The sequence below is a fragment of the Rhopalosiphum padi genome, chromosome 2, assembly GCF_020882245.1.
Source record: "Rhopalosiphum padi isolate XX-2018 chromosome 2, ASM2088224v1, whole genome shotgun sequence".
In the NCBI taxonomy this organism is placed as follows: Eukaryota; Metazoa; Arthropoda; class Insecta; order Hemiptera; family Aphididae; genus Rhopalosiphum; species Rhopalosiphum padi.
The window spans coordinates 88,249,922-88,272,756 of record NC_083598.1 but is presented as its reverse complement, the minus strand read 5'-3'; the positions used below and the strand labels follow the sequence as shown (position 1 = coordinate 88,272,756).

Here is a 22,835-nt window from a genome sequence, read left to right as displayed (position 1 = left end):
ATATTATAACGTGATATAACTATATAAGTATAATATATATTATTATATAACTTATTTAATTTTCCGTATGCAAAAAAAAAGGATCTAAATTAATATATTATCACAGAATAAATTAAATATATTACTTTTATTCTATGGTAATATTATATTTTAATTGGTTTAATTGGATGTTGAATTTGTACTTGTACATACTACATTACTACAATGATCATAGTACTGATTCCTGATCTCGGGCTTTAGTTCGAAACATTCAAAGGTAGTAACTAAATCGAGTTAAGGCCGTGATATAAATAACTGCAGTATAGTTAGCTATGTTATGCTAAAAGCTACAAATTTAGCAATATTTATTGTTCACGTTAGTCTATATTTCACAAAACCGTTTAGCACATGGGCCAGGGCCTAAGTTGAATTTAAGATCACTGTTGATCAGTAAATTAATAAATGGTCCGACTTTATCTAGTTTTTTAAATGTATGTGTCGAAATGCCGTTGCTGGATAAAATACAGAAAAAATCAACAAGTAATATTCAAATTTAATTTATTCTTCAACAGCAACATGAATATCTGTTCAACCATTGCTCAAGAAATTGCAGCCAAGGCATTACAAAACAATCCTTACTAGCTGCAGCCATTGAAGTGATTTTAAAAAGATTAAATATTTACATTTTAAAACACTAGATGACTTTATTATTGGAGAGGTTGCACTTAATATTCATTAGTCTATGACTATAATACTGTTTATTCAAAAAAACCGTTCAATAAACCCCAAATGTTGTGCCTTTAACCCCTTAGATCATATATAAATTAAAGACATTTAGTATATTTTTTCAGTTGCGTTCATTCCATTGTAATTTATAATATATAATTATATTGCACATTGATCATCTTGATGCAACTCCTAACATTTTGCCTAATCATTATATTATTGTCAAGGTATTAAATAAATAATTATACACTATACAAATTATAACAATAAAATACAAATAAACATTCACAAATTTTTAATGTATTATACTCAGCTCATAGTAAAAGCCAACAAATACTACAACGACTACAATATAATTATTAAATTATTTAATTTATTTCAAATCTAAATTTAAATTAACAAAATTATTAAATTACTTGATAAATACAACTCAGTCTTAAAATGTAATTATTATTTATAAGATATTTTATTAGCTGTAGTTCCAGATAAACAAATTAAAATTTATATTTTTAATTAATTATGTACTTAATATTATTACATGTTATATATATATTTATTTAAGTTTTTTAAAAACAAATATAAGATAATTGTTAGTTAACTAACAATAAGAAAACAATAGTATCACATAGATTAAATAATAATCTTTTTTTTTATAAGGCAAATTATGCCATTATTTAGTTGTCACATTTTAAATTGATACAAAAATCATAGATAAATGTTTTCAACTCTGCTATAAAGGAAAACGGATCAGGAGAATTAATCCGTTTACTTTCAAATTCAACTACAATTTGTTCAAGTTCTTTCTTCTTTGAGGCTTCAATTTCTAAATGAGCAATATGCTTGACAGGTGACTGATCATTTGAATAATTAAATTTTTCTATTTCTGATTTGATATTTTGATAAAATTGGTATATCTCTTTTTTACATTTTTCGTTTTCCTTAACTAGCAAATCTTTTGAGTTTGAACAAGAATTCTGTTTTTCCAAATTTGCTTCATTTATTTTTGTTGAGTTATCGTTTGTATAAGCTGTATCACAATTTTTATTAGTATTATTATTGAGTAAATTTTTTATTTCCTTACTTTGAAGTGATATACAATAACCATTTGATTCTTCTTGATCTTTGCGTGTGCATAAATCATTAACATTAGTACTATTGTCGATATTGCATTCCTTCATATTTTCAGTTAAAGATTTTATGTCATTGGCTTTTGAAGTTATAATTACTTCACTGTCTAGAATCTCAGTATTTTCATTCTCTTCTACACTTTTCATTGTCTTAACACATCCAATTAACTTTTCATTGAATGTCCCTATATTAAAATTAAGTAAAAGTATTAAAATACTAAAAAGAAATGAAATAGAAGATTAAAATTTACCATTAGTGTTAGTTGTAGAAGAGCTAGAAGTCAGTAGTTGATTTATGCGTTCAATTTCTTTTTTAGCTTTAAAGTAGTTTGAAGTTTCTACATCCATTATATCATGTATATAATTTTTAAATAATAGTTGAAACTGTTGAGTTAAAATAATAACTTCACTAAAATAGTTATCTTTATCAGTAAAATTTTCATCAATTGGCGAGTCAAGTTTTTTTTTTATACTAGTATACAAAGGTTTTAACCATGAAAAACAAGTATAACATAAATAAGCTCTAATAGATTTTATCAAATCATCATTCAATTCAAAATTTGTATAAGAATCCAATGTTAAAGGTCCTAAAATAATAAATTAAAATTAAAATTAAATTAAATGATTCATCAAGATTATTCAATTATTATTTATTACCTTTAGGAAAAATCCACAATATCAATCTTGAGAGAATCTTATTAAATTTTGAATTAGAATCTGTATATACTGTTTCATAGTTATATGCAAGTGCAAAACATTTTATTAAACGCTTTTGAGAATCTATGGTTAATAATCCAGTTTTTTGATATTGTAAGGCTATTAAACATAACTGCCCAGCCAAGAACACAGTAATCTATAAAATAAAATTGTTTTATTAGTAGAATAGTAATAATTATAATTGTTTTATGATTGGTATATAAATATAAAACACTTTTTTTTTAAAACAAAAGTTTATAAAGAAATATTATATTAGGTACTATATAAACATTGGCAAAATTGAAATTGTATTGTATGCAATCAGTTTCCCAAATATTAAAAAATTCTAAACATTAGTTTTGTTTGTGTCAATTTAAATTTATATATTTGGCTATTGCCAGAAATGTAAATATGCCTATTGATTTAAATAAAAAATCATAACTAAAAAAGTCAGTGTTACTACATACAAATAAATAATTTACATTACCATTGGCATCAAAAGTGAAGCATCAGAAATAAATTCGGATCCCACAATTTTTAATAATTTGTCATAATAATCTGGTTTATACTCCACATGCTCCAAAATATAATTTAAAATTGAACAATTTTCTTCATCCGATACATCACAAATCCAGTTTTTAATTGCTTTATGAGTTACTTTGGGATCTAACTCAAACATTGCTTTATGAACACTAGTCCACATGTTTAAATACTAAAAAAAAAAAACAAATCAAATTAAAAATAAGAAATGTAGGTATAATTAAACTATTTTATTTTTAAATACTTTTAATATTGAAAACACTAGTTATAAGTATTCATATATAGGGTTACCATACTGTCTATATTTCAGGATTTCAGACATCTTTTTAGATTTTACAAGTTATTTTTGTTAATTTGTTTACATGTAATATCTAGTCCATGGTCTTATCCCCATATATATATATATATATATATAGATAGTACTTAATCAAAATTAGTTTACATTTATAATAACTAAAAAATAAAAATAAATTAAGATTGTTTAAATTAAAACATTTACAATGCAAATGTATAGTATATTTATAAAAATAAGACAAGAAAACTATTATCTGTTACCACTTCTAAAGCAAACTAAACTTCGCTCCAAAAGAGAATACATCAAGCAGTGACCGGTTTTCGTCTGGCAGTACACATCTCTCACATAACAGCATAGGTGGAAGAGGAAAGAAGTGCACAGAACTAGTGTATTCTTTTTTGGAACAGAGTATAGCAATTTATTTTACTGTATTAACACGTTTAATTGTGTTAATAATTAAAACTAAATTAATGAAAATAACATACATTAAGTTTGGGATGATTTTTTAAAAGTTCTTGAGCTTCATTCCATTTATGATGTCTAAAATAATCGGTTTTCAGTATATTAACAACTAAAGATTCTTCCATATCTTCATCTATATACTTAGCTAACTTGGCAGCTAAAGACAATTCTTTAGTTTGCTTAATTTTTATAAGGCACGAAATAGTATTTCGCACATCTCCTATACTCAGATAACTGAAAAATAATTTCATAAACAGTATAAATAAATATAATAGCTAATATTAGGTTAATAATAATATTCTAACCAATGGGCAGCTTCTTTAGGATGTCCATGAAGAACATTATATTCAGCCCATTTTTTAGTTATCTCCAAAATGATCTCATCATTTTGCTTATCTTGACTCTTAACTACTGCCAAAGCTTCGCGAAACAAATTATTTTTTAGTAACAACATAGCAGCTTCATTAAATTTTTTTATAGCTACTAAATATGTTGATGCTTTAGTAACTTCTCCGATATCTTCTAGTTGACCCGCATATACATCACACATTTTTGTCCATAATCTAAACATAAATATTAAAATTTAATATTAAAATGTTTATCCATCTGGAAATGTATAGCACATACTCATAACTAACACTTGGAGCAACTGCTATCATCCAATCATTAATAGTTTTTGTCGCAATTGCTTCCTTAAAATAACCTTCTAAGTTTTGACCCCATATACTTATATTGTTCATACAAGGAATCATTTGATTTGAAGATTTTTTTTTTAATGCAGAGTCTACACAAAATTATTAATTATTAATTAAAAAAAAAAAGTTATTTAAATTTGTTTTTGTTATGAATAAGATCTTAAACATCTAGAACTCATAATATTTAAACACATATGGCAGATATGGTATGTAATTTATAATACAAGTTTAAGTCAAACATTTTTTTACTTAATCGAGATAATATAATAAGAAATTATTATCCAAACTAACTAAATAAATAATAATAACTAGTTAAAACTTTTACTAATAATTAATTGTCTTCAAAAAAAAAAATGAGCAGCACATGCATAGTACGTCATATATATAAATTATATAATTTATTATGCTCAGCAATGTACCATTTACTATTAACATTAACAATAATGAATAAACTACAAAGCATACCATAATTATATTTTAAATTTTGGTTTCACAGTTGTTACTTCAAAATGCCTATTATTCTGGTAGATACCAATATATAATTTTATTAATGTAATTGTAAAATATACTTATATATAAAATAATTAAATATTAACTAAAAATTAAGAGTAAGAAATCAACTATTTATCTAGAAAATTGTACATAAAAAAAAAATTTAATCTATAGAAACAAATTTCATATTAATATAATCTTTATTTTAGAGCTATAGATGATAGGTAAAATGATTTGAATAACATTTTTATAAATAAATTGTACTATATAGACTATATTTTATAATCAATGATATTATTATATATATAAAAAAAAATACAAGTTGTACTACACATACTAGTACTGGGATTTGGGAGGTTTTAAAATTTTAAATGTTCCAATAAATATCTTATTTAGATATTTTATAGCTCAAAAATATTTTAAACTCCAAAGTAATCAGTCAAGAAATTGAATCATTCCCATAAGAATCATCGATGAACATGAGCAATACAATTTTATTTTGATACTAAATACTAAAATAACCTTAGATGGAAATTGATTTTCACCAAGTTTGATCAGACCCAACCCCTTAATACAGCGGCTCTCGATCTTTTTGTATTCACCTACCACCTACACAGTTTGAAAATGTTTACATACCACCTGACCTTTTTTTCTAATTGATAAAGTATATATTTATTTTATATGTATAGAATTTTATTATACTAGGAATTACAAAATGATGACAATATTAGTATTTAATGCACGAAAACAAATTAAATAAGTATAATTATTATGGTTTATTTCAATGAAACGGTTGGTAATGTTTTGAACGGACAATGGCGTCAATATCGGGTTCCATATTGGTAACTTTAAGTCTTTAAATCATTTTCTATGTTTAATCTATTTTTGTGTACAATAAGTGGGAAAATGTATTTTCGCACGGATATGTTGACATAAAATAAATTAGAAACCGTAAAGCTTTTATATCCAATTTTTTTTTATAAAGGGATATTTTCTTTGCGTACCATTAGTGGTACGTGTACTACAGGTTGAAAAGCGCTGCCTTAATATATCAAAGTCAAAAAATCGCTTTACTATATTAATCTAATTTAAATGCAAAGTAGGTAGTTATTAGAATAATAACGTAACATTATCGAGAATAGATGTCTACTACCTGACGTTATTTTTTTGAGACATAGTATACATTTATTAAATATTAGTAGTTTGTACTAAATTAGTACAATGATGAGTTTTTTGCACTTAAAATATGTGCTTATTTATTTTACTATAATGTTTTATTTACTATAACTTCTTGATTGAATCAATGATTAAACAAATTAGTAAATTAGTAATTTTCATAAAGAAAACAAAATAAAATTTAAAAATACAATTTTACACTTGGTTTCATTTTAATTTGAAGAAATTATAGGTGTATTGTGTATATCATTTTAAGTATGAATAATTTCTCAACTTACATTCATCCGCTAAAAACTTTTTTATTTCAGTAGTTGTACCAAAAAATGCCAAATAATTTATTTCTTCATCTGTAGACACATTATTTTTGTACTTAGAATCGATGAATTTATCTACTGCTTTTTCTAAATGTTTTCCAATAAAAAGTTCATAACTTGATAATGGAAACTGTTGAATTTTATTTGAATGCTCTTTGCTTAATTCTGTAGTTCCTATAAAAATCAATAAATATAAAATCAAGTTTTAATAAAATTTAACAGAGGTCCTTAAACATTTTATTTTGTATACTCCAAATATAAATGGCAAATCAAACATATACAACATAGAAAAGAACTAGTAAAAATTTCAAAATGGTAAATATAAATTTGGTAAAATATTATGATCATTTTCAATTTATCTATATTTTAATATGTATACCATAACATGGTCTACAGCATACTATTGGTACATAAAATAAGAAAGTTTTAATAAATAAAATCTTATGATTCCATTCCAAATGAGAATAACCAGATTGCACTCAGATTTACATCTAATAAACATATTCTAGCATGTAAAATCCTGTGTTACAAGACAAGTTAGTAAAATGTACCATTGTGTTGGGGAAAGTTTGCCTTACATGACAAGGGAAATTAGGTCTCGATGTAGCTCTTGAAGCAAGTCATAATGTACAGAAAGTGGTTATTTTATTTTTATATGTAATACAAGTATTGATTAATTACAAGATTATACCAAACATACATTTTTAGACGTAAGAGATCAGATCATTTTATTTCCCAAATTATAGAATTCATGAACATTCAAGAAATCTCCTGTATTTCCAAGAAAATTACATAAAACACTGACAACAACTCTAAAATGTGTACTATTATGTTAAAAATACAAAAAAATATATATTAACTATATAAATACCAGTTTTAGAATTTTCTGCAACTTTTGTAACAATTTTTTCTTTAACGATATTAGGAGTATCTTGATTTTCTAAAACATTAAAAATATTGTAAATTGTATAGATCAATACTAGAAAACAATAATAAATATTTATAAACATTTGTTTTACTTTTGAACTCTGTTGTGTAGTTGTGTAAATCTTTTGACATTCGCCATGAATGAATAGAGTGATCAGCAGAACCAGTAAATACTATATCAGCATCACAAGGTGAGAATATACCACACAATACAGTACATAAATGTTTTGAATAAACTCCAATAAGTGTACATTTTTCCACATTCCATACCTGAAATGACAAATAAAAATAACATCAAAGATACTCATCAACATTTTTAATTTTAATAAACCAAATATTAAATTTAGTGTGACATTGGTAGTAAATAAATAACAATATATAAACACAGAACAACCAAAACTTTAATTTTGAAAAACAATGATTTGCATGAAAAGATCATCTTTTTATACATTAATTGATAAATAATATTTACTCTTCATAATACGGTTCAATTAATATTATCTTTATAATAATTTATTAACTGTTCTTTTAAACTTTTATTTTTAAATATAAATTAATTTTAGTTTTTTTTTTACTTTAACATGCCCCTATTTTTTGTTTTAGTATTTTAGTCAAATCAAATTTTTTAATAAAAAAAATGTCATGATTATGGCAGCTCATTTTATACTTATTTGTATTCATAATATAAGCAATCTTTAAGTTTAATCTGTTTATTAAAAAAATAATAATAAAAATATTACTAAAATCATGGAAAATAATCCAAACTATTAAAAGTTAAATTATCATACAAAATTGTATTCCAAGTCTCAGCAGCAATAATATTAATTATTAGTAACAATGATAAATACATAAGAGTATAAGACCATGGTTTAATCCATCAACATATTATTATATTTTAATTGTCCTTAAAGTTGCCTATATCTAATCCTTACAAAACACAAAAGATTCTATAATGACATTCTAAAATTAATTTACTACAACAATGGATAACCTAAATACTTATTGTAAATTATTTTATTATTAATATTATGTAGTTTTTTGACATTGAGATATGTTAATTTTTTATTTATTAGTTAATTAATAATTTCATTAATTTAAATATAAAATAATAGGTAAAAAATTAACATACTTTTGCAGTAAAATCATTTGAACAACTCAAAAGTATTAAATTATGATGAGGACTCCATGCTAACTCATTGATTTTTTCTTTGTGTCCTTTAAATTCAACAACTAATGAAGGTTCACAATCTGAAAAAATTAAAATTAATAATAATAAGTTTAAATTTAAATTGTAAATAAATAGGTACCTTCATTAAATTGATGGACTCTAATGCAGTGGGAACTTGATGCAAAATAATTTTTATACTTAGACTCTTCACTATAGTCAGAAGTTACATGTGTTGGATGCCAGATAATACACTCAACAGATTGATCATGGCCACTTACTACATATTTAAGTTTTAATGTGTTTCCATCTAATAAATAAATACTCCTATAATAAATTAAAAAAGTAAAAAACAAATTGGTAATAAATTTACTTTAATCATATAAAAATACCCATTGGAATTTCCTATTGCAACTACATCATAATTTGGTTTCCAAGCCATTTCAATACGTTTAACAGGTGTCGATAGTTTATCTTCAATTTCATTAAATTGAGTAAATTCATTTAGATTAAATGGATCTAAAATATATGATACATGATATATTATTTAAGTTTGAGATATTTACTAATATATATATACAAATAATTGTGTTAGACTAAGAGGACACCACACACACAAATTATTTATGAAAAATAAGGAGTATAAGACAAATCACAGTAGGAAAACAATAATAGTACACAATATAAAAATAATACTTATTGTGTTATAGTGTTTTTATTTTCCAATACCATTGATATAAAAATATAAAATCTCTTTGCTGTATAGTAAAGGTCAATTTTAATAATTATTTGGCGGGTTACTGTGATAAATATGTTAAATTTGAACTCAATGATAAATTATTAGATATGAAAAAATTCTAAACAGAGACTGTCTGTCGCCTATTGTCAATAATAAAATATAATATGATATGAACTATAAATAAGGAATAACATACAATTAATCTAAATGTAATGAAAGTCAGTGCGTAATGTGTATATAAATTATAAAATATAATATTAATATGTATAAGTAAACTAGTAAAGTTTAAATTCTCAAGAAAAATATTTTTGAATTACAACACAAACTATTTTTCTTTGTTTAGGTATCTAATTTAATCCAAATTTAAATTTAAAATGTGTACATAAAAAAATTGTGTTCACATATATTATAGTTCTCAAATGAAATACTTATAAAAAACTTTGTTGGTCTTTGAAAAGAAAAAAGTTCAAATTGCTATAAATAGCTCAGTCAAAATATTTTGAAAATTTAATCAAGTATCTACAGTTATTCGTTTTTGAGTTACATCAATGATTATTTCAGATTATTTTGAAAAGTATTAAAAATGTATTATTTACAACTCTCTAAATAAATTAAATTTTCTACCAGACACTATCAAAAGATTAAAATAAAAGCAATTTTACTGTCCCAAAAGGTAACACACTTCACTGATTAAAATTCTAAAAGTTATTTATGATGAAAAAATATAAAGTTAACATTCTTAAAACAATAACAAAAAAAAAGTTGACAGATAAAATTATTTCTTTGTAATGTGTGTATGCATTTGAATTCATAGCTATGCCTGTAGTCTGTGACCATAAGTAGTTCATTTTCAATCAAAAATGTTTTTCTTCATTATTTTGAAATACAAAATTACAAACAATGGTACTGATATGAGACCACTCATAGATTAACTTTAATTAGTAGTTAAAAGTATTTAACATTTATAATTGCCTATATAAATTCCCTTAAAAAAAGGTTGTGTATATACAATTAATCACGCATCTTTCAGAATATACCCACATATTTTGTATCTATTTTACGTTTGAAATAATAGATTTTACTCTATTTTTAACATTAGAGTAAATCCATCATAAAATGTAAAGGTAAAAATAGGCCCCAGGTGGCTTTCTATATTTTTATTTTAAGGCAAGTTACAAGCAGTTTTAAATTATAAATATAGACAATAATTATGGATATGGCGTTCTCTTAGCAAAACACAGCTCAAATTTTTAATACTTTCTCAAGACAATGTTATATTTATGTATACTATTAATATTATATTTATAATACAATTTACCTTTCCAAAGATTCATGTCATTATAAATTATAATTTTCCCACTACCAACTGCATATAAAGCAAGTGGTGCATCATTAACTGTCTTTGTATTTGGAAATGGTGCCCAACATAACCGGTAAATTGGATTAGCAAGTACAGTTTTTAATAAATTAACATTATGTCTTTTTTTGGTTAAATTAAAAACCCCAACACGTCCATCTCCTGTACCATATGCTAGCAAACCTTCATCTTGTGGATGAAATGCCAACTAAAGAAAAATTATATTAAAATATTATACATTAATCAATAATCTGTTTAACTTACTGATAACACTTTTGAGTCTACGGAATGACTCAATGTGATTAACTCTAATTGACGTTTATTAGATACATTCCAATAATAAATTCTTCCATCACCAAGACCAAATGCAAAGCTTATTTTTATTAAAATATAAATATAAAATTTATTTAATTACGTCATGAAATAATATAAATAATATGTTTTTTGCATACTTACTCAGCTGAATTAACTGGGGAAAGTGCAAAGCAATAAACAAAACCACCAAGTGTTGGTATTTCCAATGGTGATTCAGGAGTTTCTTCTCTATTATTAAGAAAGCGAGTTCGAATTAATTTTCTGCCCATACATGATGACCATAAATATGGTTTAGCTAATTCCCTAATTTACAAAAAATATCATTGATTACACAAATAAAACAATTTTTATTTAAAAAAATATTATATATATATGTACCGAGAGCATGCTATAGAAAAAATTATATCCTTGTGGGTATCACTTATCAAAGTCACTATTGGTTCAGATATCATATCTGGTTTAATTTCTACTTTAAGAATTTCTCCAAAACCAGATGTAACAATAAGAATTGTTGGTTTTATCCATTTAACACAACTCCAAATTAAATTATTTTTATTTCTGAAAATAATAATTAATATTCACAGAATAATTATGATTAATAATCAACAATTTTATTTCTATTTAAATATGTATATAAAAACAAAAGTATAGAAAATTGTATTATAATATAATATATACTTGAAAGGAGTTTTTCTCAGTGGTCTCATAGGTAATGCCACTGTAGTTTCATTAAACATGTCTAAACCAGCACGGCTAATACATAAACCAGTTCTATCACAGGCTATTGATGCTAGTAATAAAGGTTCAGTAGATTGATCAGAACTAAATGGACTATAAGGAACTGGACACCAAGCCAAAGAATTTATATTTCGTTCATGGTAGTGCAATTTATGTAATAATTGGCCTTCGCCTAAAAAATGAAAACTTTAAATTTCTAAACACTTTTTGAATCATTTATTATTATATATTCATACCAGTTAAGTCATAGACAAATAGATGACCATTTTTACATCCTACAGCAATTAAATTCTTTTTATGAGGACAAGCAGCTAATGTTAAAGGTGTGGCTTTAACATCTAACGTATAATTACGCATTGTTAATGCTTGAATATCCCACTTGTGTAAAGTCCCAGCATCCGACAACGCTACAACTATTAAACATCCAGACAACCATGTAACATCCAATAGAGTTATGTTCTTATTCTTTTTATTCTAAAAGAGAAAAAAACAATGAACTAAATATATGAAAAATTTGTTATATTCTATTTAGAAATGGTAAAACAATTTTATTTTATAAATAATAATATAAAAAAAGTACATCCAAATGAATATCAAACACAAATATACATAAAAATGTTCTTTTTTTTATTTTTTTGACAATATTTATGCTTGTATGAAGCTGCGACATAATTTTAAAGACTAAAATATCATTATTTTTTACTGAAACTAGCCTCAATTATACAACAATTTTAGATGTCAAAATAAAACATACTATTACTGTTGTAAGAAGATATTTCAATTACAGTTTATTTTAATGTGCTAATTCTGCATCAAAGTAAAAATCATTATAACTAAAACACAAAATGTAACTGAATATTTTTTATTGCAGTTTAAATTTAAAATAATTTAACTATATTAATTAACATTGAAATGAAACTATAGTTAATTAACTTGAAAATTAAAGAAAACAACTTACCCCAAATGAATGTATGAGATCACAAACCATGTTTTTTACTTTCCAAATGTAAATATTAACTTCATCTATACAAGCCAAATAATGAGCATTTTCAAAAAAATCTGTTTTAGGAGAAAATGATACTGCTCCAATACGGCCACAACCCATTTTTGTATTTAGTCTAAGACGATTATATCTTAAATCATAGACACTATTACCATCTAAACCATTAACTAATACAACAATAGATCTTGAGCCATATGCAATTAAATTTCCAGTATCATCCATAGCCATGATATTAGATTTATACCAGTTCATTGACTGGGTAATCTCAAAAGTATTCATGATCCTAAAATAACAACAGTGACAATGTAAACAACTTTGTTAAAGTATAGATGCATTTATTATATTTAAATATAAAAACATAAAAGAGGTAGAATTGATTCAACCCATTTGTTCATTAGTTTTCACTTTGTACACAAATTGAGAATTTATATACATTTAAAACGTAGGGAACTTATTGCTTAAAAATAATTTTTCAATAGATGTTTTGTCATATTGTAGGCAAATAGGCAATCGGGGATATATTATATTATACATGTTATAAAAATATGAAAATAAACAAGACAATATTTACAAACCTTCAATGAATTGCCCGCGGATTGAATAAAAAAACTACGAATAAGCGTTTAAACTTTATTGTAAGGCAGTACTTTTTACAGTTTAGCACAAGAGCACCGAACTTTTGGCGCACGTGATAAAATTTATATATGTATATAAACAGTAGGACGATATGACTTCAATCCGATTGTAGCCTTATCGTTTAAATAATGACACTTAATAGTATCATTAATTTCATCAAGAATATTGAGACTAAATAGTAAATAATAAATTCTAAGTTATATTAACTTGTAACTTACGAAAACCAACGAGTAACAATATTGAATATTCGACAATTATTATTTTGTTTTAAATATTTTTATATTATTATCATTATTTAACAATAATTTTAAACCGGTCAGTGTTTATGATAACGGTGGTCGTTATCAAAAACAAACGGAGTGCTTCGACCGCAAAGTGTTGCCAGTTATTTTATTCTACGGCAACCACACTGTTAGCATAGATAATAAAAAAATATGGTATTATAGCGAATATACAATGATGTATATAAATATTTATGGTGAATAATGTTTTTTGTATATTATATCTATAGAAGTCTGGTCGTGTGGACTATGTATATAGACTGTGCCGTTGCGGTCACTCGTCAACCGTCTGGTACGGATGCGAACTGCGGAGGACGGGGAGCGACCGAACGAAGCCAGTGAAGGACAGCGACATAAATAATAGAAAGTACTGCTGCAAGTAAGCAATAACTTGCGAGACGTCTTACAAGACGCGCAACTCGTTTTAGACATTAGACTTTCAGTTTACTCGACCGCCGGTGACGGGGACAGCCTGTTGCCTGTAGCTGTCGCGGTGAATACGCGATTACGGATGCCGTGCGCACGATAATTACCGGGCCGAGCACGGTAATTTAGCGCGGGGCACGGCCAAGCGTTACGTTGCCGCATCTGCCATTTGCGCCTGGCACCTTTTGTTCAGTGCGCCATTTTGCTCTCGTGTGACGCCTGTGTTGACGACTGTACGCCGTTTAAGGGGCTCGCCGCTCGATCAACATTCAACAGTCTGCGCCGCCGACTACCCGTCTGGAAATCCGATTGCATTTCCGTTCCCGTGTCCGTCGGACAATTTCCAGTACGCAGCAGCCGTTTCGCATCGACAGGACGCGAAAGGTGAGTTGTTTATAGTCCATTTTTAATATTGTAGGTAATCGTAAAGTCACGTACGGTACGTTACGACATCGGGTATCGGTTAACGTTGTCGATTTACGTGTGTGTGTATGCAATTAGGCGTACACGCACTCACGCACGCACTCGTCAACGTACTTTTTTTTTTTAGGCCTATCGTATAGGCAACGTACGTCGCTGCCGATGACGTGACACACAGTCCAAGGCACCCGTGTCTGATATGTTGCGTTTCGATATACCGTAAAAAAATTAAAATATCGTTTTTGCCTAGCAGAAATTCACATTAGCACAGTTATCGAATCTGGTTTTACGTTTAGCGTAGGTACCGTGTTTTGATTATTATTAATGTTTTCAGTATTGTTTAATTAAACTGAATGAATTTTGGTTTTTGATTTGCCTGCAATAATTTGGGCGCGGTAGGTAGGTAACGATTGAACAAGTCTACATAATATTCTTAGGCGTCGTATTCGTAGTTTATTTAAAGGAAACTGTTTTTCTTATAATAAATTATTTTATAACTTATTTTTAATAGGTATGATAAAATATACAATTCGTGTCTTTCACTTATAATCCAAAAAGGAACGTAATGTATATTATGTATAATTCTTACTTTTTGAGCTTCATTACATGGATTTAAATAAGTTATTAATTTTTAAATTTTTTTCTTATTACAAGTAATTTGTCCAAACCAAATAATAGTAAATTATGTAAAATAAGAATAAGGTACAAGTGTTATTTTTTAACAAAATACCTACTATTTATATTTTTTATGTATTCTTCTGTTATTCTAAATCAGTTTGATTAGTTGTGATTTAATAATTTAAATATTTTATTTTTTAAAGATATTCAAAATATGGAAACAGCGCCAAGAAAACGTGGTCGTCCACGAACCGTTAAAGTGGAAAAACGCAGCCCAGAACCTGAAGATTTAGAAGCAATATTACAAGATATAGATGATGAAGCTATTGAAGATTATGATTACATACCAAATGGTGTAGCAGACTATGAAGTTATCAAAAATAAAAAAAATATCAACAATAATGAAGATGTGTATGACTTTGATGTAGAAAAGGAAGATGGCCCTGGCATAAGTAATTTAAAATAATTCTTGCATTACAGAAATTAATCTGAATAATTGAATTAATCATTATTTTTATTATGTTTAAAGTAAAAGCAGAAATAACCCCTGAACCTGAAACGCTGGAACATGCTTGTGATATATGTCCAAGAACATTCAAAACCCTTCCTGGTTTAAAAAGACATAAAACATCACATGATCGCAAACCTCAAGAAACCCCTGGTAATTTGAAAATATTTATTATTTTAATGTTATATCAGTTGTTTTATTAATTCGTCTGTTTTTATAATTTTATTAGTTGTAAATGATGATTCAATGAAAAAAGAAATGAATAGCTGTGACTGTTGTGGTGAAGATTTAGCTACTGCTCATACGGTTTGAAAAACTTAATAAAATGATTATTTTAAAATTTTAAATGATTGTAATATTGACTATATTTCAGATTGGTGATTTTGAATGTTATGATTGTGGTAACTTTTTCAAATTAAAAGTTAATATGGAGCGCCATCAGTTAATGGTACATTGTTATGATGACGTTTTAAACTGTCCTACTTGTGAATTCAGTTGTACTGATAAAGAAACATTATCCCAACATTTGTACTCTCATGCAGGTAATAATTAATTTTTTTTTATTATTGTTAAATTCATTAATTTAAAATGTATTTATTGTTTTTAGGAACTTTAAAACCTTATTCATGTCCTGTTTGCTTCACATCATTTAGTAGGAAATATCATCTTGTACGTCATAATATGCAAACTGGTTGCGATGGTTCAGAAAAACCCAAATTTCCATGTCAAGTAAATTAAATTTATTTATTCATTATGAATAATTTAACTTATATAGTGAATTGATTTAAGGTTTGCGGAAAAGTTTTCAACCGAAAAGATAATCTAAGGGAACATTTGCGTGCTCATGCTGGCCAAACTAAAAAGAAGCGTACTTATAATTGTGAATATTGTAATAAAGAATTTGTTGGGTCTGCATTATTGACAGTTCATAGAAGAAGTCATTTAGGTAAATTTAAATACTTTTTATAATTTTTAATATTATCTACATTTCTTATTTTCTGTATATGTTTATGCTAACATCAATACTGTAGGATTTCAATTAAAGGTAATTGTTTGTCAATGTGTGGTGTGTGACGATAAAGATACATTACATGATTTGTTATAAATAGATATTATATTTTGTACATAGGTTACAGACCATATCAATGTGATTTATGCCCTAAACGTTTTCCATCCAGTGGAGCCATGAAAAAACATCGTAGAATTCACACTGGTGAACGTCCATATGAATGTCAACAAGTGAGTATTTAATTATTTTATGTAAGATATTATTCTAATTTTAAAATGATTATAGTGTTTTGCTAAATTTGCGGCTAAAGAAACTTTAAACCGTCATATCAAAACACATACTGCTCTTAAACCACATTCATGCGAGTTCTGTGGCAAAACTTTTATACAAATTTCACAATTGCGTGCCCATTTATTCCATCACACAGGTATATAAAGTAAAAACTAGTTATAGAAATTTTAAGCTATAATATAAAAAAAAAATTTCAGGTGAAAATGGTTTTACATGTGATATTTGTGGCAAATCCTTTAATCGTCGTTCTCGATTAACTCTACATACTAGATATGTACATGAAGGGGCAGAACCATTTATGTGTACTGTATGCAATAAAGCTTTATTGCGAAAGGAAGATGTACAAAGACATCATATTGTTCATTCTGGTGTCAAAGCTCATGCATGTCCTATTTGTGAAAAACGGTTTGCGATGAAATCTTCATTAAAAATTCACTTATTGACACATACTAAAGAACCTCCACGAGCATGTGATGAATGTGGTCGTGCATTTATTCGTCAAGATTGTTTATTACGTCATATGCGCTCTAAACATAGAGATATGTTGGCTGAAATAATGGCTGATGCTGAAAAGAAAAAACTGGAAGCTCAGTTATTGGGAGTAGTGAAAAAAGATAACGATAACCAAAATATTACTGACGAAATTGACAATAATAGAGAGGACGATGATGAAAGTATTGATGAATTAGAAGATAATGGATCAATCACAAGTGAAGAATCTAATCAAAACAACACTTTGGCAGAATCACTAATGGAATTGCTAACTGTATTGGTAGATGAAAGTACACTTAAAGAGTTTGGGTGGCCAGGAACAACAGTTGATCATTTAATTGAATCTGTGATAAAGTATGTCAATTTTTACACTTACATTTTTAAGTTAACATATAGCAACCTAGATAATTTTAAATGCTTAGAGGTCTAAATTAGTTTTATAATTGTTATTTATTTATCTATTTATGCACTGCTTTTATAAGTTTTTTTTCATACTCTAAATAAAAGGTTGTTTGCTAAAATAAATTAGATTAACTACTTAGTTTACTATTTAAATAGCATGTTTATATTTATAATAATTTTATTTTAGGAGATGTGGTCACACTCCTGTAGCTGCTGAAGAGGCTTCATACATGGCCAGACTTAGGGATAATTCAAAGCAATTATTTTCAATTATTATTGACGATTCAGCTATTCAAACACTACTCAGCAATCAAACAATTGAAGAAGTTATTGAACATGTGTTAAAATTGGCTAAAGCGTAGTTTAGAATTCGATCATATTCATATTGTTCTTAATTATCGTCCATTTTTACTAGGTTGTTATGACTTATTTTACAAAGATATGACTATATTTTTATAATTGTTTAAATTTAAGCTAGACAGATATAATTTTTTTAATATTATCAGTTACTTTAAGTAAATATTTTATTTCGTTAATGTTTAATATTAGCATAATATGTCAGTTTCCTGTTTTTTTATTAATTACCAAGGGTTATAATATTAAGTAATTTATAATTAATATTTCTGATAAAATGCACCTTATTTTTGTAAAAATAATTACTATTATGGAATTATTATTTTTATTTAATTTTGGTATTTAAATTTATTTTATTTTATTTTACTTATTTTTAATTTAGATTACAGTTTTAGTTATGATATTCTTATAAAAATTAGGTGTATGGAATGGATTGAATTAAATAAATAATACTTATTTATAATATATAATTTATGTGTTAAATATTTTTTTTATGTATTCAATATTTGAAGGAGGATGTGTTCATCATATCAAATCCTTATTGATTCATTAATGTTGCATAAATTGTTTTATAGGCATTCTTTGGCAATCGATTTAAGCTCAGGTTTTTAGCCGATTGCCCTTCTGCCAGTTGAAAAACTTACTTGGTTTATAATAAAACTTAGCAAACGTAACTGTTTCAATTGTATATATCTATTTATTTAACCATACAATGAATTTATGATTATTACAATATAATGGTTGTTAACTTATATACTAAACCAACTCTTTATTATGGACTATGATAAAGTCAAAAATTAATAACCTTTGTAGTCTGTTGTTGACATTCTTCTCAGTCGAAAAAAAATAATACTATAAACTTCACTTGTTAAATATTGAAAAGAAAAATATTTGAAAACGGATTTATATAGTGAGAAAGTGACTTACGAATCTCGAGGTTTGTTCATGTAAATTTGTGATAATCAGTGCTAAATACGTATTAGCATAGAATTTAATTCTTATATAAACTTTTTATTTGGTGAGGCTAGAGAAGCGTTTCTCATTCTCCAGTCTCCTTGTTCAAAATCTAAAAGCTACCGCTGGTCTAACTCCATTATCTCGACCTTTTGAACACTACATGCCAAGAATAACACTTTTTTTTTCGAGCGTGTCATGAAAATATTAATATATTATAAATATATTTTATTCAATATTGTAATTTTATTGTATGATTACAATATGAAAAAAAATTAGTTTAGGCGGGTACATAATAACACATACTTACTAAATACAATATATATTATAAATTATTATTTTATTTACAGATAAAATTGAATAATCGTTATTGGCCGATAAAAGCCGTATGCTCAAAATATTTTTATCTATTATATATATATAGTAAAAATATTTTAATTTTTCACGTGCCCTCTTTTTGCATGCATTGGATTTGCTCTCCCTGATCTAGACTATGCATATTGACCGTCGTCAGTACTGTTAAACGATAATATTAGTCGTATCTAACTGAAGTTTAAATTTATTATTTAAGCTATAAATTATAATTTAGTATTTATAATTATGAATCTTTGGAATTTATCGAATAGTAAAAAAGATGCCGTTGAGTTTTTTCAAAAAAAGGGTTTACTTTCAATACACCGTCAATGTAAAAATGATCATAAAAAAAATTAGATATATTAGATAATATACATCGGGAAAAACGAAGTTTTTTGGAAATGCAATATTAATAAGGCATGTCAACGTTATAGAAAGAAATATGCGTATTGGTAATTGGTTTGAAAATAGTAATTTGCTTTTTTTTAACAATACTTCGTTTTATACATTGCTGGAGTGCAGAAATTACCTCCATTAAATTTTGTAAACAGCATTTGAATATAAATCATGGCATTATATTAATATTATATAAATGAAAAATTCATGTTGTTCGAGACTTTGAGGAGGTAATCAAGATAATGGAATTGAGATTCGTGCGGTAGACGGGATAACGGAAAAGTACCTCTAAAAGAATACACATTTTGAAGATAGTCGTGTGAATACATGCTATTTGAAAGCTAATTATTTGCATAAGAAATTGTAATATTTTGAATGTGGATTGGCGGGGAAATGTACGTCATTTTCAAAGCAGCTTTTAGTTAAAAATATAAAAACAGTACCTTTTTATTATATTATGTAAATTATTTTTACTGAAGAATAATTTTTATTATAGATTTATAGCTATACAATGAACATTTTTATTTGCATTACAAAATATAAATTATACAATAAACTTTCTATCAAATTAAAATGATAGGAGTCGTGGAAAACAAGGGTGCAGCATGCTTGCCCGCCTTGACGATGAAACATGTATGTTCTCATTAAAAAAAATAAAGTTGGTATCGCCACAGAATACTCCTTAAATGTTGAGAAAAATCTAAGTACTCGAAAATATCGTCTTTAATTACATTTAAAAATTCAAAAAATTAGAATTTGAATAAATGCATAATTGATCATTTAAGCATAAAAATGGGGTAAGCGTGCTTAAAAAATCACAATTTGTAGTGATGTTTATAACAACAATACAATATGCACAAAAAAATAATGGTACACGAAACATATTTTCATACTAATAATTTTATACAAAACATTAATATTTCCCAATTTCCCAAATATCTTTCCCAATGAGATAGGAAAACCAATAGACTGTTTTTGGAACTGCCGCCCTGCCGGTCATTTTTCTCCTCACCCATCTGTGTACAATAATGGTTATAGCTACAAACAGCAAGTTATATTTTTTTAAAGGATCTATTAGGTATTTAAGTCCTTGGCTACATGGGCCCTATAATATTTGCTTGCACACCCACCAATATACCAAGTTGTGGCACTGAATATATAGTATTAATAGTGTCATGTATAATACGTGCAATATGTACATACCTATCGGCTATCAGTATTTTAGAATTAGTTAACATATTTTAAACATTCCATTGTGTATAATAGTTAATAATTTCAAAATATATTTTGTTAATCAATATTCAACTGGATTATTTTATTATTTGCCCAAACAGTATTTTTTTGTGTACTAGAAATATTAAAAACAAATTAATTGTTTATACGTAGCACGTAGGTATAGTGTGGAAATAACATAAAATTCACAACTTTTATTCCTAGCTTGACATTTATAATGAGAAATGCTAAAGCAGTCTTGCGTAGATTGGATAGGTATAGCTAGATGCTAGAATGATGTGATGTTATTATGTGTATAAATATATGGTCATAAAAATGAGTAAATAAATAAAAAGTAATAATATTTTTTTCCACTTGCATTCGACATAAATTATATTAACTGAAAAGTCGATTAAATATTTAAATACATTATATATGTACATATAATTGTTTAATGTTGTAATGACATTATGTCTCTAAGTAATTTCTTTCTATGTCATATTGTCATATGTGTCAACATTAAAAAAAAATATATGATAATTAATAATATATATATGTCCCAAAGACGCTAATATCGAATAAATAAAATATAAATATATAGGCATATGTTCGTTTTTGCAGTCGTTGTTCGCTCAATACCAACTCCATTTTTATTCTCTTACGCGTAAGCTTTATAATTTTTTCTACAATTTATTTAAAAGTTGTTAACATATAAATTATAGTAATGCAAATAACAAAAAAAGCGTTGTTCAATAACTTAAGGAAATCTTTTTCAAAATTGTTTACAGCTTTCTTCCTGTAACTTAGACATTTAGTATATTAAGACCATACATGGTGATTGAGAAATGCGAACAATTCTATATACCTGTTATAAAAATATATTTAAATATAAAAATTAAGATTATATGTGTAAAAAAATATATATTCAATTTTCAAATTTTAACACTGTTATAGCGATGGCATGCTGCTGAATTTTACGATTATGTATGACATCATTTTTTTTCGATTTTAATTTTCAGTCAGGTTCTTAATCTTAGAACTTGGTGGAATACTACTGTACTAGTTTACTAGTCTGAGTATGAAGAGGTAGAGAACATTGTATTTGTCATGGAGGTAATGTGGGTACTGGGTATGAGATATTCGTCTGACTTGTCCAAATCATACAACCCCTTAAGTGTTGATTTTATTATTTAAATCTTCCTAACGCATGAACATTGCACATACAAATTATTAACTGAAAATTTAATATCAATAAAAAAATATATAATAAATGTATTTTTATTTACAATAATTATGATACATAAATTAAGATTTAGGATTTAATACAGTCATAACCTAAAGCTTTATCATTTTTCACTTTTGCATATCGCATACTCGCCTGTAATAATCCACCCTATACACCTATTATTATTATTATTATTATAATGGTATAATATCGTATCTAATCATATCGCATTTTTTCGTTGACAATTTTTTTTTTAATTTGAACTTTTTAAATCAATAATATAGCTTATCATAGTCTTCGAGCAATAATAGTTTAATTGATACATATTTCATAATATATTTTCTGGATTACTTTATTAATCTGTTCCATTTAACAGATTTTATTTTACTTGTAATAATTAGTTACAATTATATTATTTACATAATCTAAAACCTGAAATGTATAAAACAAATTTATTTAGACACCTTTTTCGTTTTGCCGCGATATAAAACTAACTGTTGAATTAAAAAAA

The 22,835-nt window shown here is 26.1% G+C and overlaps 2 protein-coding genes across 6 annotated transcripts; one reads left to right on the top strand and one right to left on the bottom strand.

The window, feature by feature from the left end:
- Nucleotides 1-1,150: 1,150 nt before the first annotated feature.
- Nucleotides 1,151-13,843, bottom strand: LOC132918877 (gem-associated protein 5). Of its 2 annotated transcripts, XM_060980212.1 has the most exons (22): nucleotides 13,322-13,843; nucleotides 12,702-13,029; nucleotides 11,980-12,217; nucleotides 11,684-11,915; nucleotides 11,384-11,563; nucleotides 11,147-11,308; nucleotides 10,955-11,063; nucleotides 10,652-10,898; nucleotides 8,987-9,113; nucleotides 8,737-8,921; nucleotides 8,559-8,677; nucleotides 7,522-7,699; nucleotides 7,374-7,442; nucleotides 6,467-6,676; nucleotides 4,453-4,609; nucleotides 4,131-4,388; nucleotides 3,849-4,059; nucleotides 3,016-3,240; nucleotides 2,490-2,685; nucleotides 2,084-2,419; nucleotides 1,787-2,017; nucleotides 1,153-1,732 (listed from the first exon to the last, which is right to left on the bottom strand). In XM_060980212.1, exons 2-22 carry the CDS (start codon nucleotides 13,023-13,025, stop codon nucleotides 1,380-1,382), a joined length of 4,347 nt encoding a protein of 1,448 aa, XP_060836195.1. In that variant the 5' UTR covers nucleotides 13,026-13,029; nucleotides 13,322-13,843; the 3' UTR covers nucleotides 1,153-1,379. The 2 variants fall into 2 exon arrangements, with proteins under 2 accessions (XP_060836194.1, XP_060836195.1); XM_060980211.1 differs by having other exon boundaries at nucleotides 1,151-2,017.
- A 449-nt stretch (nucleotides 13,844-14,292) lies between these two features.
- Nucleotides 14,293-18,653, top strand: LOC132918879 (zinc finger protein ZFP2-like). Of its 4 annotated transcripts, none has more exons than XM_060980214.1 (11): nucleotides 14,293-14,473; nucleotides 15,331-15,579; nucleotides 15,657-15,788; nucleotides 15,865-15,941; nucleotides 16,009-16,177; nucleotides 16,243-16,364; nucleotides 16,425-16,581; nucleotides 16,765-16,874; nucleotides 16,930-17,071; nucleotides 17,133-17,781; nucleotides 18,017-18,653. In XM_060980214.1, exons 2-11 carry the CDS (start codon nucleotides 15,342-15,344, stop codon nucleotides 18,189-18,191), a joined length of 1,971 nt encoding a protein of 656 aa, XP_060836197.1. In that variant the 5' UTR covers nucleotides 14,293-14,473; nucleotides 15,331-15,341; the 3' UTR covers nucleotides 18,192-18,653. The 4 variants fall into 4 exon arrangements, with proteins under 4 accessions (XP_060836197.1, XP_060836198.1, XP_060836199.1 ...); XM_060980215.1 differs by lacking the exon at nucleotides 14,293-14,473 and adding an exon at nucleotides 14,662-14,810; XM_060980216.1 differs by lacking the exon at nucleotides 14,293-14,473 and adding an exon at nucleotides 14,663-14,806.
- The last annotated feature ends 4,182 nt before the right edge of the window (nucleotides 18,654-22,835 follow it).